At 40.6% G+C, this 18,437-nt stretch overlaps 1 protein-coding gene across 1 annotated transcript in view; it reads left to right on the forward strand.

Annotated features, from left to right (window-relative positions):
- Positions 1 to 8,398: 8,398 nt before the first annotated feature.
- LOC101841568 (vomeronasal type-2 receptor 116-like) overlaps positions 8,399 to 18,437 on the forward strand; it is a 42,708-nt gene continuing 32,669 nt past the window's right edge. Inside the window, exon 1 of the mRNA XM_040738804.1 lies at positions 8,399 to 8,502. Within this exon, the coding sequence (XP_040594738.1) occupies positions 8,417 to 8,502 (86 nt within the window). The 5' untranslated portion in view covers positions 8,399 to 8,416. The remainder of the gene's footprint in view (positions 8,503 to 18,437) is intronic.

The following is an 18,437-nucleotide window of genomic DNA, read 5'->3' on the forward strand; positions in this document are numbered from 1 at the left end:
GCTTCTTGTACCTTCATTGGCATGTCTTTCTTAAGGTTGGGAAAGTTTTCTTCTATGATTTTGTTGAATATGCCTTCTGCCCCTTTGAGCTGGATTTCTTCTCCTTCTTCTATACCTATTATTCTTAGGTTTGGTCTTTTCATGGTGTCCCATATTTCCTGGATGTTTTGTGTTAAGGATTTGTTGAATTTAAGGTTTTCTTTGGTTGATAAATCCATTTCTCCTAGCGTATCTTCAACACTTGAGATTCTCTCTTCCATCTCTTCTATTCTGTTGGTAATGCTTGTATTGGTAGTGCCTGTCTGTTTGTCCAGCTTTTCTATTTTCTGCCTTTCTTCAGATTGTGTTTTTTTAATGACTCTATTTCAGTTTTCAACCCTTGCAGTGTTTGCATTGCTTCTTGCAATTTTCTGTTTATCTGTTCGTCCGTTTGTTGCCTTTTATGAATTTTTTGGTTTGTTCTTTCTTCCATTTCTTGAATTTTTTTGGTTTGTTTTTTGTTCCATTTCTCGCATTTTGTGCTTTGTTTCTTCTTCCATTTCCTGCCTCTTTGGGTTTGTTTCTTCTTCCATTTTTTTCATTTTTTGCTTTGTTTTTTCTACCATTTCTTGCATTTTTTGCTTTGTTTCTTCTTCCATTTCCTGCCTTTTTTGGTATGATTCTTCTTCCAATTCTTGCATTTTTTGCTTTGTTGTTTCTTCCATTTCTTGCATTTTTTGCTTCATCTCTTCTTCCATTTTCTGCCTTTTTTGGTTTGTTTTTTCTTCCAATTCTTGCATTTTTTGGTTTGTTTTTTCTTCCATTTCTTTGAGGGATTTTCCAATATCCTCTTTTAGGGCCTCTATCATTTTCATGAAAGTGCTTTTAAGGTCGTTCTCTTCTGCTTCGTCCGCATTGGAATGTTGGGGTCTTGCTGGTGTGGAGTCTCTAGAATCTGGCGGTGTCATATTTGTTTTTCTGTTGCTGACTGTGTTCTTGTATTGTCTCTTTCCCATCTCTTCTTCTAGTGGGTGCAGAAAGAGCTCCTTACTGGTCTGGGGACCAGAGTTCCCTTTTGGTGGGTGCTAGCAAGTCCAATAATCTGGTGGTTCTTCTATTCCTTGTCCGAATGCTGGTCCCGTGGGTGGAGAAGAAGAACAGGAATCTGGGGCGCTTATCCTCTTACCTGGTCCCCTGGACCCTATGCTGGGTCCTGTTGTACTTGATCCAGAACAGCTACTCCCCTGGTCTCCCTGGGTCCTCTGGTTTCCTGGTCTCGTTGGTGGGAGAGAAGACCTGGGGTCTGGGTGCTTGGCTCCCGCCGGGATTGGGAGCTCTGTGCAGGTCCCAGGCGATCTGCAGGCACTGGAGCACTGGCCGGGAAGCCGGCCTGTTTACCTGATGCTGCTGGAAGAACCGCCGCTTCCCTCTGCTCATCTGTTCTTGATTTAATTTTGGCAGGTGATATCTATCCAGAAAGTCGTCCATTTCCTTTAAATTTTCACATTTTGTGGAGTACAAGTTTTCAAAGTACGAACTGATGGTTTTCTGGATTTTCTCAGTGTCTATTGTTATATCCCCCTTTTCATTTCTGATTTTGTTAGTTTGCATTTTCACATTCTGCCATTTGGTGAGTTTGGATAAAGGTTTTTCTTTCTTGTTGATTTTCTCAAAGAACCAACTCTTCGTTACATTGACTCTTTGTATTTTTCCTAGTTTCTGCTTTATTGATTTCAGCCCTCAATTTGATTTTTCCTGGCATCTATTCCTCCTGGGTGAGTTTACTTCTTTGTATTCTAGAACTTTCAGCTGTGCTGTTAGTTCTCTAGTATAACTATTTTCCAGTTTCTTCATGTGGGCACTTAGTGCTATGAACTTTCCTCTTAGCACTGCTTTCAAAGTGTCCCATAAGTTTAGATATGTTGTGTCTTCATTCTCACTGAATTCTAGGAAATCTTTAATTTCTTTTTTTATTTCTTCTTTGACCCAGGTGTGGTGCAATAGCACATTATTCAACTTCCATGAGTTTGTAGGGTTCCTTCAGTTTGTCTTGTTGTTGAACTCTAACTTCCAAGCATGGTGGTCTGACAAAGTACATGGAGTTATTACAACTTTTTTGTACCTGCTGAGGTTTTCTATGTTGCCAAGTATGTGGTCAATTTTTGAGAAGGTTCCATGTGGCTCTGAGAAGAAGGTATATTCTTTTGTGTTTGGATGGAATGTTCTACAGATGTCTGTCAAACCCAATTGTGCCGTAACCTCTATTAGTATCTTTGTTTCTTTATTAAGTTTCTGTCTTGTAGCCCTGTCTAGTAGTGACAGTAGGGTGTTGAAGCCTCCCACTATTAGTGTGTAAGGTTTTATGTGTGGTTTGAATTTTAGTAATGTGTCTCTTACGAATGTGGATGCCTTTGTTTTGGGGCTTAGATGTTGAGAATCAAGACTTCATCTTGGTGGATTTTTCCTATGATGAATATGTAATGACCTTCTTCATCTCTTTTGATTGATTTCAGTTTAAAGTCTAGTTTGCTAAATATTAGGATTGCTACCCCTGCTTGTTTCTTGGGGCCATTTGTTTGGAAAATCTTTTCCAACCCTTAACTCTAAGGTAATGTCTGTCTTTGAGGCTGAAGTGTTTCTTGTATGCATCAGAAGGATGGGGTCTGTCTTTGAATCCATTCTGTCAGCCTGTGCATTTTTATGGGCGAATTAAGACCTTTAATATTGAGGGATATTAATGACCTTTGATTGCTCGTTCTCATTTGTTTTGAAATGGTTGTTCTTGGTTGAATTGTATGTGGATTTCCACCCCTTTTCTCTTTTGGGTATTGGTAAAGTGGGATTATCTATATCCTATGTTATTCTGCTTGTAGTTAACTTCTTTGGACTGGAGTTTTCCTTCCAGAACCTTCTGTAGGGCTGGGTTAGTGGATACATATTGTTTAAATCTGGTTTTGTCATGGAATATCTTGTTTTCTCCATCTACTGTGATTGAAAGCTTTGCTGGCTATAGTAGTCTGGGCTGGCATCCATGGTCTCTTAGTGTTGATAGAATATCTATCCACTTCTGGCTTTCAGAGTTTCCATGGAGAAGTCACGTGTGCTCCTGATAGGTTTGCCTTTATATGTTACTTGGCCTTTTTCCTTAGCTGCTCTTAATATTATTTCTTTATTCTCTATGTTTAGAATTTTTCCTATTATGTGGCAAGGTGATTTCCTTTTGTGGTCTACTCTATTTGGTGTCCTGTAGGCTTCTTGTACTTTCATTGGTATGTCTTTCTTTAAGTTTGGAAAGTTTTCTTTTATGATTTTGTTGAATATGTTTTCTGCCCCTTTGAGGTGGATTTCTTCACCTTCTTCTATACCTATTATTCTTAAGTTTGGTCTTTTCATGGTGTCCCATATTTCCTTGATATTTTGTGTTAGGGATTTGTTGGGCTTCAAATTTTTTGGCCTTTTTCTTTAGCTGCTTTTAATATTTTCTCTTTATTCTGTAGGTTTGATGTTTTGATTATTATGTGGTGAGGGAACTTCTTTTTCTGGTGCAGTCTATTTGGTGTTCTATAAGATTCTTGTATTTTCATAGGCATATCCTTCTTTAGGTTAGGGAAGTTTCCTTCTATGATTTTGTTGAATATATTTTCTGTACCTTTAAGCTGTATTTATTCACCTTCTTCTATGCCTATTATTCTCAGGTTTGGCCTCTTCACAGTGTCCCATATTTCCTGGATATTTTGTGTTGAAGATTTGTTGGACTTGAGATTTTCTTTGGTTGATGACTATATCCTCTAATGAGTCTTCAACATCTAAGATTATCTCGTCCATCTCTTGTATGCTATTGATGTTACTTACAACTGTAGCTTCTGATCATTTACCTAGCTTTTCTATTTCCAGCATCCCCTCATTCTGTGTTTTCTTTATTGATTCTATTTCAGTTTTCAAGGCTTGAACTGCTTGGGTTGTTTCCTTCACTTGTTTATTTTTGCTTGACTCTCTTTAGATTCTTTAAGAGATTTGTTTATTTCTTGAATGTTTTAGTTCTTCTTTTCCTCCATTTCATGTATTTTTGTTTGTTTTTCTTGTATTTCTTTAAGGGATTTCCTTGTTGCCTCTTTGAGGGTCTCTATCATCTTAAAATAATATTTAAGGTCTGTCTCCTCTGCTTCATCTATGTTGTGATTTTGAGGTCTTGCTTGTGTAGAGTCTCTAGATTCTGGTAGAGTCATATTGGTCTCTCTATTGCTAAGTGTGTTCTTATACTGTCATCTTCCCATCCCTTCTTTGAGTGGATACAGGTGGGGTCTCTCTGTCTCCATTGGTCTCACTAAAGCCAGGTGTGCAGGTGTGGGGAGAGCCGTGGGGTGGGGTCTGGAAGGACTTAAGTCTTTCCTGTGTGGGCAGGTCCTCTAAATCCCAGGAGCTTCTGGAAGATGGAGGGAGCCAGTGATGGGAGGGGAAGGGGTCCCCATGAGGACCCAAGCTCACCAGATGCTGGGGCACAGGTGTCTAGGTAATACTTTTTAAAAATATCTTCAAAGGATTCTAAAATGAGGAACAAGACAAGGCTGTCCATTCTCTCCATATCTCGTCAATATTATACTTGAAGGTCTAGCTAGAGCAATAATATAACAAAAGGAGATGAAGGAAATGCAAATTGGAAAGGAAGAAGTCAATCTTTTACTACTTGCAGATGATATGATAGTTTACTTAAGTGACTAAAAAAACACTACCAGAGAATTCCCACAGCTGATAAGTACTTTCAGCAAAGTGGCAGGATACAAGATTTAACTAAAAAATCAGTAGCCCTACTATATACAGAGGATAAATGGGTTGAGAAAGAAATCAGAGAAACATCACCCTTTACAATAGCCACAAACAACATAAAATATCCTGGGGTAACACTAACCAAACAAGTTAAAGACCTGTATTCCAAGGACTTTGGGTCACTAAAAAAGAAATTAAAGAGGATACCAGAAAATGGAAAGACTCACATGCTCTTGGATAGGCAGGATCAACATAACTGAATGCTGGCATGGAGAAAATTGCAAATAGACCCATGTCTTTCACAGTGCACAAAACTTAAGTCCAAATGGATCAAAGACCTCAACATGAATCCAGCCACACTGAACCACTTAGAAGAGAAAGTGAGAAGTTCCCTTGAAAGAAATGGTACAGGAGACCTCTTCCTGAACATAACACCAGTACACAGACACTGAGATGGACAATTAATAAATGGGACCTCCTGAAACTGAGAAGCTTCTCTAAGGCAAAGGACACAGCCTTATAGAATGGTAAAAGATCTTCACCAGTCCCACATCTGACAGAGGGCTGATCTCCAAAATTTACAAAGAACTCAAGAAGCTAGTCTCCAAAACACCAAATAAACCAAATAAAAAGTCAGTGTACATCCAAGCCACTCTAACCCAAATGACATGGGTTTTCCCAACTTTCTGTCCTTCCTTTATGCAGCTGCTGATATTTAAAACTTGTATGCTTTGTTTTTTCCTGTTAAACTAATAAAATTGCCTTTCATCCTCTGAAAATAAAGTGGGATACAGAACTAAATTCTCAATAGAGGAGTCTAAAATGGCTGTTAGACACTTAAGAAAGTGCAAGCTCCTTAGCCATCAGGGAAATGCAAATCTAAACATCTCTGAGATACCATCTTACTTCTCTGTCAGAATGGCTAAAAGCAAAAACACCAGTGACTGTTTATGCTGGAGAGGATGTGGAGAAAGGGGAACATTCCTCCACTGCTGGTGGGAGTGCCAACTCATTCAGCCACTTTGGAAATCAGTATGGCAGTTCCTGATGAAAATGGGAATTAGTCTACCACAAGATCCAGCAATTCCACTCTAAGGCATATAGCCCAAGACGCACATTCCTACAACAAGGACATCTGTTCCACTATGCTCATTGCAGAATTATTTGTAATAGCCAGAACCTGGAAGCAACTTAGGTGCCCCTAACTGAAGAATGGATAGAGAAAATGTGGTACATTTATACAATGGAGTACTACTCAGCAGAAAAAAAAACAATGAAATCTTGAAATTTACAGGCAAATAGATGGCACTAGAAGAAACCATCTTGAGTGAGGTAACCCAGTCACAAAGACAAACTTGGAATGTACTCACTCATATACAGATTTTAGACATAGAGCAAAGGATTACCAGCCTACAGTCCACACCACCAGAGAAGCTAGGAAACAAGAAGGACCCTACGAGAGACATACATCGTACCCCAGAGAAAGGAAAAGGGACAAGATCTCCTGAGCAAATTGGGATCATGTGGGGAGTGGAGGGAAGAGGGAGCTAGGAGAAAGAGAATGGGAAAACAGGAGGGGAGAGGAGGACATGAGGGTCCTGGAAGGTTGAGTCGGAGGAAGAATAGAGGAGAGCAAGATAAGAAATATCGTTGTACAGGAGCCATTATAGGTTTGAAGGGAAATCTGGCACTAGGGAAATGTACAGAGATCTATAAGAATGACACCAACTAACAATCTTAGCAATAGTGGAGAGGCTACGTTAATGCCCTTCCCCAGTATTGAGATTGATGACTACCATATATGCCATCCTACAGCCTTCATCCAGTGGCTGATGGAAACAGAGGCAGACACCTACAGTTAAGCATGGAATTGAACTCCTGGAACCTAGTTGCAGAGAGGGAGGAATGGTGAGCAAAGGGGTCAAGACTGACTGGTGAAACCCACAGAAACAGCTGACCTGAACAAGGGGAGCTCAAGAACCCCAGATTGGTAGCTGGGAAACCAGCATAGGACTGATCCATACCCTCTGAACATGGGTGCCAATGAGGAGGCCTCAGCAATCTATAGGGCATCTGGTAGTAGATTAGTATTTACCCCTAGCACACGAATGAAATTTGGGAGCCCATTCTACATAGAGGGATATTCTCTCAGCCCAGACACATGGGGAAGGGCCTAGGCCCTGCCCCAAATGATGTGACAGACTTTGAAGATCCCCCATGGAAGGCCTTCCCCTCCCTGTGGAGCAGAAAGAGTTCAGAATAGGGGGTATGTGGGGGACAGTAGAGGGAGAGGGAACTGGGATTGACATGTTAAAAAACCTTGTTTCTAATTTAAATAAAAAGTAGAAATAAAGAAATGGGTAAATAATTAAGAGAGATAGCCAATAAGAAGCTTAAGCCAAAGGCCAAATGGTTTATAATTTATATAGCCTCTGTGTGATTATTTGGGTGTAAACATCTGCAGGACTAAGCAGGGCAGAAACTTCCATACACACTTCTGAAACTTCACAAGTCATGTCTCCATTGTCTATACTCCTTTCAACATTTTTTTATCTCCCAAGATTCTACAGAGCATTTCACTAAGCTCTCAACACTCAATTGATTTTGAAAATCTTTCAAAAATCCTCTTAAAACAACATTGTCAGATCTGTCTCAGCAAGTCTCCACTCTGGGCACAAGCTTGTCTAAGGGTTTCTATTGTCTGTAATGAAACATAATGAGCAAAAACTCAAGTTATGGAGAAAAGACCTAACTGGCTTTACTTTTTTTTCCATTGAGACATCCTAGAACTATGTGTGGCCCACCTCTCAGACACAATCCAATTGCCTCATGATTGGGGAAGTCCTGTACATTTGTTAATAAAGCACTGTTGGCCAATAGGAATCTAGATAGGTGGGACTAGGAGTCCAGGAGGATTCTGGGAAGGAGAAACACAGGAGAGTTCAACATGTAATGCCATGGGGTAGGAAGCCTGGAACTATTCTCCGGTAAGAGAAATACTTAGATTAACAATTATGGGGTAATTACTTAAGTCAGAGCAAGCCAGTAAGAAACAAGCAAAGGCCAACAGCTTCATAATTAATATAGCCTCCTGTATGTTTATTTGGGACTGATGTGGCTCTGAAACCACGCTGGTGGGAAGGCTTCTCTCAAAGAAAAAGCTTCTCTTAACAGCCTCATGTCAAATGGTGTTTGTGCCATAAACTTATGCATACAAGTTGTACATCCAATCTTTTTTAGTAGGATACTGTGGCTTTGTGCTTCTTAGATTTGTACAGAATAATGATGCAAATATTATGAGAGGATGACCCTCAGACATATATTTCCAACATGTGTTTGTCACTCGAACAGAAAACCTCAGATGTAAAGCCTGAGGGTAGAAAATTTTGGAGATTTCTCCAGGGGACTGTATACGTCTGATGTGGAATGTATAAGCAATTGAATTGCCGCCTCTGTCTGCAACACTTATTAAACCACAGACAGGACCACACATTTACCTGCTGAAAGTGTGCAATCGTCATCGCTGCAAGTTCCATTTATGATCAGAGAAACATTGACAATGCTCACTTTGATTTCTTTCTTCTTGACTCTGATGTTTCCTATGTTCCTGAGCAATTTCAGTACCCCAAGGTGTTTGAGCTCTTACACAGACAGTGTATACCAGGATGGAGATATGGTGATCAGTGCCTTCTTACCACTTTATACCTACCGCACCTCTCTACACTCTAAAGGGCCAGAGAGAACGGACATTTCTCCACGGTGAGTGTTTCCTGGCTGCTCCTCCTAGCCCTATTCTCCAGTACGAACCCTTAATTCATTCCATCTTTTCCTTCCTGACAATGCTCCCCTTATAATGCAATAAGAGGTCTCATTTTCATGTATTGACTTCTATTTTTATGGGTGAAGGCTGAGCACAAAACCATTTTGCAGCCAGTTACAACATATCTGCCCCTTTTTAAGCTGCTGTGCTGTGGCCACATGGTGTAACTTCAAAGCATAGCTTGAGGCATGTGCACAATTCACTATTAAAAGGTGATAAGACAATAGCCATTCCACAAAATAGGGTCCAGTGAGGCTTCCTCTGTGTACTTCCTAATGCCTATACAGACTGGGTGACAATGTGTTTGCCACATTCATGGAGAGACAACAACCTGCTCATTTAGTTATTTCAAACTCTTTGCAGACCAGTGTTTCTGCAAGGTGTTCCACTGCTCCTTGATATAAGCCACACAAGGGACTATAATCACATGGAGTGATGCTTACATTCCCTCCAGTTTTTGAGTGATGCATATGCAAATACATCCTTTTGCCTATTAGCCATATCACCAGTGCAATCAAAGAAATGTCGGATAAAGGGCTGAGACTTGCGCAGAGCTTTCCGCTCCTGTGAGGAGAACAGGCATCAATGCGAGCAGAGCTTACACCTCCCACCAGATGTTGTGACAGGTGTTGCCTGTGGCTGTTCTGCACACTGGGGAAAAGAGATGGCAGGAAGGAAAGGCAAACGTTCCTACTTAGAAGATGTCTCATCTCCTCACAAACCTATGGTTTGGCTGATATTATTGCATTCTCTTTCACTGTCTCCTTTCCACTTTCTGAAACTCTGTCAGTCACATGTGCATGCTGTTGTAATTCTTTCTTCGGGCTATGAAGATAGTTTATTTTTTATAACCCTGACCTGATACAGAATCTTTCTACCATGGTGAAACTTGAGTAAAGACTGATAAAACTGAGGTTAGGAATATGTACGAAGAGTTAATTACTGTCCCTGGCACATGATTAAATTACCTTGACTCAACAAGTCAGACAGCTAGCTACATGCCCTTGTAAATAAGATTATAATTTTCTGGCAGAAGTGTATCTTAAAATCTATTAGCAGGACACCTGATCTAGTCTAAAGCTACTTTAAAGATTTATGTTAGTTGATAGTGTACAGCTATATGGGCAGAGATTACAGTTGTTTTCTTTTTTTAAACATTTTTTTGTTTTAAATAGCTTGTTTTACATGTCAATCCCAGTTCCCTCTCCCTCCCTTCCTCCCGCACCCCCACTATCCCCCCCATCCTCCCACCCTATTGCCAATTCCTTCCTCGTAGGGGATATCTAGAGTCTATCATTTCATTCAGGGTAGGGCCCAGGCACTTCCCTAAGAGTCCAGGCAGAGACAGCAACCCTCTTTGTGTTATGGACACACGATTCCTGTTAGTATTCAAGGGATAAACACTGATGCACTGCTCAGGACCCCATAGGTAGCCCAGGCCTTCTCATTGACTCTCACATTCAGGGGGTCTGGATTAGTCCCATGCTGGCCTCCCAGCTGTCGGTCTGGGGTCCAAGAGCTCTTAAGCTGTGCTCCAAGGCAATTCTTAGAGGGAACTAATAACCCCTGACTTAGGCAGCATCTATCTGTATTTGTTTTCTTCATCAAAACTCAGTATAGGCTAACAACACAGCTAAGGAAGAGCCACCTTCTTGAAAAACCACAGAGAAAAAAGTTCACTGGATCTGGAGTTGTACTCATTAGAAACACACACTAATTATAGGCAGTAAGTAATTCCCCCTCAGCCCCTAGGCAAAGAATGCAATTAGCACATTTAAAATTGCAGGCAGAAGCAAAACATTCTTGAGTTTGTATAATTTGAAAATTTTGCAAAATGAGTTTTCCTCCATTAGATATTATTTCTTGAATATCATTTATTACCTCCTGTTTATATGTCAATTGTGGCTCCCAGCAATATATATATATATGTTAAAACACTTGATTAAATGAGAAGTATACAGGAGAATTTGGGAAAAGAACGAAAAGGAAAGGGAAGGGAAATGGTGTAATTATTTTATTTCAAAATTTAATTTTTTTCTTTCCTACTTTTTATTTAAATTAGAAACAAGCTTCCTTCACATATCAAACCCAGTAACCTCTCTCTCCTCTCCTCCCCTGCTCCCCACCCCTTACCAACCCAACTAAAGCCCCACAAATCCCCCTAAACCCCCAACCCATCACTTCTCAGCTCCCGAGGGAGGATAAGGCCCTGTATGGGGGTTGTCCAAAGTCTGTCATATCCTGGGCAGAGTCTAGGCCCTCCCCATGTGTACAGGCTGAGAGAACATCCCTCTATGTGGAATGGGATCAAAAGTCCACTTGTACGCCAGGAATAAATACTGATCTACTACTTGAGGGCCCATAGATTGCCAAGGCCTCCTTACTGACACCCATGTTTGGGGGTCGGGATCAGTCCCATGCTGGCCTTTCAGTCAACAGTCTTTGGTCCATGAGCCCCATACCCGCTTGGTCAAGACAGCTGTTTCCGTGGGTTTCATCAGTCCATTTTTGACTCCTTTGCTCATAACTCCTCCTTCTCTGTAACTGGGTTCCAGGAGTTCAGTTCAGTGTTTAGTTATGGGTGTCTGCCTCTGCTTCCATCAGCCACTGGATAAAGACGCTAGGATAGCATAAAACATAGTCATCAATCTAATTATCAGGGAAGGGCATTTAAGGTAGTCTCTCCACTATTGCTTAGATTGCCAGTTGGTGTTGTCCTTTTAGATCTCCGGAAATCTCACTAGTGCCAGATCTCTCCTAGAGAGATCCTAGGGGACCTAGAACGGCTCCCTCTGTTATGGTATCTCTCATCCTGCAATCCTCTATTCACCCCTCCATCCTACCCACCCCCAGACTCAAACTTCCTTCTCCTCCATGTCTTCCTCTTCCCACTCTTCTTCCCCTCTCTTTCTGCCAACTCCCTCCTCACCCCTACCCTCATGCTCCCAATCCCCACAGAAGATCCTGTCCTTTTCCCTTTCTCAGGGGTACCATGCATATCTCTCTTAGGGTCCTGACTAATACTCAGACTCTTTGGCAGTGGGATTGTAGGCTGGCAATCCTATGTTTCATGTCCAAAATCCATATATGAGTGAGTATATACCATGTTTGTCTTTTTTTATTCTTTATTTTTAAATTTAAATTAGAAAAAAGGTTGCTTCACAAGTCAGTTCTGGGTCCCTCTGTTTCCCTCCCCTCCTCCCGTGCCCTCCCCCTAATCCCCCCAATATCCCTCATTTCCCCAGGGAAGGTGAGGCCCTCCTTGGGGGTGTCCATAGTCTATCATTATACTGAGGACAGGGCCTAGACCCTCCCCCAAGAGTTCAGGATGAGAGTGCATCTCACATTGTTGGATGGGAGTCCAAAGTCCATGTGTATACCTGGATGAGTACTGATCTACTGCCCAAGGCTCAATAGAATACCTAGGTCTCCTCATTGACACCCACATTCAGGGGATATTGATCAGTCCCATACTGGATTCCCAGGTATCAGCCGGGGATTCAAGAGTTAACCTTTGTCTGGTCAGCTGTTTCTGGGGGTTAAACCAGCCCAGTCTTAATCCCTTTGGTCATCAGTCCTCCCTCTGTGTTACTGGCTTTCTTGAGTTCTGCTCAGTGCTTAGCCATGAGAGTTTGCCTCTGCCTCCATCAGCCACTGAATGAAGATTCTGTTTCCCAGACTCTCTGGCCATGGGATTGTAGACTGGCACTCCCCAGATCTATGTCTAAATTCCATATATGAGAGAGTACATGCCATGTTTCTCTTTTTGTGACTGCGTTACCTCACTCAGGATGGTTTGTTCTAGTGTCATCCATTTGCCTGCAAATCTCAGGATTCCATTGTTTTTTTTTCTGCTGAATAGTAAGTATTCCATTGTGTAAATGTAACACATTTTCTCTATCCACTCTTCGGTTGAGGGGCATCTAGGTTACTTCCAAGTTCTGGCTATTACAAACAATGCTGCTATGAACATAGTGGAACAGACATTCTTGTGTGAATGGGCATCTTTTGGATATATGCCTAAGAGTGGAGTTGCTGGGTCTTGTGGTAGGTTTATTCCCATTTTTCTGAGGAATCTACATACTGATTTCCAAAGTGGCTGTACAAGTTGGCACTCCCACCAGAAGTGGAGGAGTGTTCCCCTTTCACCACATCCTCTCCAGCAAAAATTGTCGTTGGTGTTTTTGATTTTAGCCATTCTGACAGGAGTGAGATGGTATCTCAGAGTTGTTTTGATTTGCATTTCCTGGATGACTAAGGATGTTGAGCACTTTCTCAAGTGCCTCTCAGCCATTTCAGACTACTCTACTGAGAATTCTCTATTTCGTTCTGAAGCCCACTTTTTAATTGGATCCTTTGGTGTTTTGGAGACTTGCTTATTGAGTTCTATGTAAATTTTGGAGATCAACCCTCTGTCAGATGTGGGGTTACTGAATATTTTTCCCATTCTGTGGGCTGCCTTTTTGTCTTGCTGACTGTGTCCTTTGCCTTACAGAAGCTGCTCAGTTTCAGGAGGTCCCATTTATTAATTGTTGATCTCACTGTCTGTGCTACTGGTGTTACGTTCAGAAAGCTGTCTCCTGTACCAATTCATTGAAGGGTACCACCCACTTACTCTTCTAAGAGGTTCAGTGTGGCTGGATTTATGTTGAGGTCTTCGATCCATTTGGACTTAAGTTTTGTGCATGGCTATAAACATGGATCGATCCACATTCTTCTACATGCCAGCCTCCAGTTATGCCAGCACCATTAATTGAAGATGCTGTCGTTTTTCCATTGTATATTTTTAGCTTCAAAGATCAGATGTTCATATGTGTGTGGGTAAATATCAGGGTTTTCAATTAGATTCCATTGGTCTACCTGTCTATTTCTGTGCCAATACCAAGCTGTTTTCAGGACTACAGCTCTATAATAGAGCTTGAAGTCAGGGATGGTGATGCCTCTGGACGTTGCCTTGTTGAACAGGGTTATTTTGGCTATCCTGGGTCTTTTGTTTTTCCATACAAAATTGATTATTGTTCTTTCAAGGTCTGTGAAGAAGTGTGCTGGGATTTTAATGGGGATTGCATTGAATCTGTAGATTGCTTTTGGCAGGATTGCCATTTTTACTACATTGATCCTACCTATCCAAGAGCATGGGAGACCTTTCCATTCTCTGAGGGCTTCTTTAATTTCTTTCTTTAAAGATTCAAAGTTCTTGTGATACAGGTCTTTCACTTGTTTGGTAAACGTTACCCCAAGGTATTTTATGTTTTGTGGCAATTGCAAAGGGTGATGTTTCTCTGATTTCTTTCTAAGGCCTTTTACCATCTGTATATAGTAGGGCTACTGATTTTCTTGAGTTGACCTTGTAGCCTAACACTTTGCTAAGGTGTTAATCAGCTGTAAGAGTTCCCTGGTAGAGTTCTTTGGGTCATTTATGTAAACTATCATATCATCTGCAAATAGTGAAAGTTTAACCTCTTCCTTCCTAATTTGTATCCCCTTGATCCCCTTTTGTTGTCATATGGCTCTGGTTAGAAATTCAAGTACAGTGTTGAAAAGGCATGGAGACAGTGGACAGCCTTGTCTTGTTCCTGATTTTAGAGGAATTGCATTGAGTTTCTGTCCATTTATTTTGATGTTGGCTGTTGGTTTGCTGTATATACCTTTTATTATGTTTAAGTATGTTCCTGTTATCACAGATTTCTCCAAGACCTTTATCATAAAGGGGTATTGGATTTTGTCAAAGGCTTCTTCAGCATCTAGTGAGATGATCATGTGATTTTTGTTTTTCAGCTTGTTTATATGGTGGATTACATTGATGGATTTTCATATGTTGAAACATCCCTGCATCCCTGGGATGAAACCTACTTGATCGTGGTGAATGACTGTTTTGATGTGTTCTTGGATCCGATTTGCCAGTATTTGATTGAGTATTTTTGCATCAATGTTCATGAGGGATATTGGACGGAAGTTCTCTTTCTTAGTTGTATCTTTGTGTGGCTTGGGGATCAAGGTTATTGAAGCCCGGTAGAAAGAGTTTGGCAAAGACCCTTCTGCTTCTATTGGGAAGAATACTTTGAGAAGAATTGGCATGAGCTGTTATTTGAATGTCTGGTAGAATTCTGCACTGAGGCCATCTGGACCTGTGCTGTTTTTGGTTGGGAGACTTTTAATGACTGCTTCTATTTCAATAGGGGCTACAGGTCTATTTAAATTGCTTCTCTGTTCTTGATTTAATTTTGGCAAGTGATAGCTATCCAGGAAGTCGTCCATTTCCTTTAAATTTTCACATTTTGTGGAGTACAGGTTTTCAAAGTATGACCTGATGATTCTCTGAATTTCCTCAGAGTCTGTTGTTATGTCCCCCTTTTCATTTCTGATTTTGTTAATTTGCATGTTCATACTCTGCTGTTTGGTAAGTTTAGACAAAGGTTTGTCTATCTTGTTGATTTTCTCAAAGAACCAACTCTTCGTTGCATTGACTCTTTGGATTGTTTTCCTCATTTCTACTTTATTGATTTCAGCCCTCAGTTTGATTATTTCTTGGTTTCTATTCCTCCTGGTGGAGTTTGCTTCTTTGTGTTCTAGAGCTGTCAGCTGTGCTATTAATTCTCTGGTATAACTGTTCTCCAGTTTCTTCATGTGGGCACTTAGTGCTATGAACTTCCCCCCATAGCAGTGCTTGAAAGTGTCCCATAGTTTTGGATATGTTGTGTCTTCATTCTCATTGAATTCTAGGACGTCTTTAATTTCTTTTTTTATTTCTTCTTTGACACAGGAATGGTGCAGTTGTGCATTATTCAATGTCCATGAGTTTGTAGGTTTTCTGCAATTTGTGTTGTTGTTGAATTCTAATTTTAAATCAGGGTGGTGTAATAAGATACATGGAGCTATTCCAATTTTTTTAGCTGCAGAGATTTCATATGTTGCCAAGTATGTGGTCGATTTTTGAGGAGGTTGCATGTGGTGGTGAGAAGAAGGTATATTCTTTTTAATGTGGATGAAATGTTCTATAGATGTCTGTTAATCCCAGTTGGGTCATTACTTCTATTAGACCCTTTGCTTCTTTGTTGAGTTTCTGTCTGGTACTCCTGTCTAGTGGTGAGTGTGGTGTGCGGGGCTTTATATGTGATTTAAGTTTTATTAATGTTTCTTTTACGAATGTGGATGCCTTTGTATTTGGGGCATAGATGTTCAGAATAGACACTTCATCTTGGTGGATTTCACCTGTGATGAGTATGTAATGACCTCCTTCATCTCTTTTGATTGATTTTATTTTAAAATCTAATTTGTTAGATATTAGGATTGCTACCCCTGCTTGTTTCTTGGGTCCATTTGATTGAAAAAATTTTCCCTACCTTTAACTCTCAGGTAATGTCTGTCTTTGAGGGTGAGGTGTATTTCTTGTATGCAGCAGAAGGATGGGTTCTGTCTTCGAATCCACTCTGCTAGCCTGTGTCTTTTTATGGGTGAATTAAGGCCATTAATGTGGAGGGATATTAATGACCATTGATTGCTCATTTTTTTTGATTTGGAATGGTTGTTGGTGGTGGAGTTATGTGTGGAATTTCACCCCTTTGTTCTTTTGGCTTTTGGTAGAGAGGTATTCTCTAATGCCTATGTTTTTCTGGTTGTAGTTAACTTCCTTGGGTTGGAACTTTCCTTCCAAAACTTTCTGTAGGTCTGGGTTAGTGGATACGTATTCCTTGAATCTATTTTTTTCATAGAATATCTTGGTTTCTCCATCAATAGTGATTGAGAGCTGTGGTGGTTATATTAGTCTGGGCTGGTGTCCATGGTCTCTTAGTGTTGGTAGAATATCTATCTAGGACCTTCTGGCTTTCAGAGTTTCCATGGAGAAGTCAGGTGTAATTCTGATAAGTCTGCCTTTAAATGTTACTTGGCCTTTTTCCTTAGCTGCTCTTAATATTCTTTCTTTATTCTGTATATTTGGGGTCTTGATTTTTATGTGGCGAGGGGACTTTTTTTGTAATCCACTCTATTTTGGTGTTCTGTAAGCTTCTTGTACCTTCATTGGCATGTCTTTCTTAAGGTTGGGAAAGTTTTCTTCTATGATTTTGTTGAATATGTCTTCTGCCCCTTTGAGGTGGTTTTCTTCTCTTTCTTCTATACCTATTATTCTTAGGTTTGGTCTTTTCATGGTGTCCCATATTTCCTGGATGTTTTGTGTTAAGGATTTGTTGGACTTAATATTTTCTTTGGTTGATGAATCCATTTCTCCTAGTGTATCTTCAACACCTGAGATTCTCTCTTCCATCTCTTGTATTCTGTTGGTAATGCTTGTATTGGTAGTACCTGACTGTTTGCCCAGCTTTTCTATTCAGATTGTGTTTTTTTATTGTCTCTATTTCAGTTTTGAACCCTTGCACTGTTTGCATTGTTTCTTGCAATTTTCGGTTAATCTTTTCATCCATTTGTTGCATTTTATGAATTTTCTGGTTTGCTTTTTCTTCCATTTCTTGCATTTTTTGGTTTGCTTTTTCTTCCATTTCTTGCATTTTTTAGTTTGCTTTTTCTTCTAGTTCTTATATTTTTTTGGTTTGTTTTTTCTTCCATTTCCTGCCTTTTTGCTTTGTTTCGTCTTCCATTTCTTGCATTTTTTGGTTTGCTTTTTCTTCCATTTCTTGCATTTTTTGTTTTGTTTCTTCTTCCATTTCCCTCTCTTTTTGGTTTGTTTTTTTCTTCCATTTCTTGCATTTTTTTGGTTTGTTTTTTCATCCATTTCTTTGAGGGATTTTCCTATATCCTCTTTTAGGGCCTCTATCATTTTCATGAAGGTGATTTTAAGGTCATTCTCTTCTGCTTCATTTACATTGTAATGTTGGAGTCTTCCTGATGTGGAGTCTCTAGAATCTGGTGGTGTCATATTTGTTTTTCTGTTGCTGAGTGTGTTTTTGTATTGTCTCTCTCCCATCTCCTCTTCTGGTAGATACAGAAAGAGCCCCTTACTGGTCTGGTGGTTAGGGGACCAGAGTTCCCTTCTGGTGGGTGCTAGCAAGTCCAATACTCTGGTAGTTCTTCTATTCATCATCCTTGTTCTGGTCCCATGGGTGGAGAAGAAGACCAGGAAGTTGGGGTGCTTTGCCTACCCCTGGTCCCCTGGTCCTTTTGCTGGATCTGCTGGTTTCCCAGTTTTGCTGGTGGGAGAGAAGACCTGAATCTGGGACACCTGGCTCCCGCTAGGATTGGAAGCTCTGTGTAGTTCCCAGGCAATCCCCATGCGCTGGAAAGCAGGCCCGGATGCAGGGCCTGTTGTACCTGGTCCTGCCAGAACAGCTGGTCCACCATGTTTATCTTTTTGTGACAGGTAACCTCATTCAGCATGGTTTCTTCTAGTGTCGTCCATTTGCCTGCAAACTTCAAGATTCCATTCATTTTTTCCACTGAATAGTACACCATTGTGTAGATGTACCACATTTTCTCTATCCATTCTTCAGTTGAGGGGCATCTAGGTTGCTTCCAGGTTCTGGATATTACATATAATGCTGCTAGGAACATAGCAGAACAGATGTCCTTACTGTATGAAGGTACATCATTTGGGTATATGCCAAAGAGTACAATTGCAGGATCTTGTGGTAGACTGGTTCCCGTTTTCCTGAGGGAATCTTCATACTGATTTCCAAAGTGGCTGAATGTGTTGGCACTCTTACCAGCAATGAAGGAGTGTTCCACTTTCTCCACATCCTCTCCAGCACAAACTGTCATTATTGTTTTTTTTTATTTTAGCCATTCAGACAGGAGTAAGATGGTATCTCAGAGTTGTTTTGATTTGCATTTCCCTGATGGCTAAGGATGTTGAGCACTTTCTTAGGTGCCTATCAGCCATCTTAGACTCCTCTATTGAGTATTCTCTATTTAGTTCTGTACC

This window comes from Mesocricetus auratus, unplaced genomic scaffold, assembly GCF_017639785.1.
Source record: "Mesocricetus auratus isolate SY011 unplaced genomic scaffold, BCM_Maur_2.0 Super-Scaffold_100676, whole genome shotgun sequence".
NCBI classification, from domain to species: domain Eukaryota; kingdom Metazoa; phylum Chordata; class Mammalia; order Rodentia; family Cricetidae; genus Mesocricetus; species Mesocricetus auratus.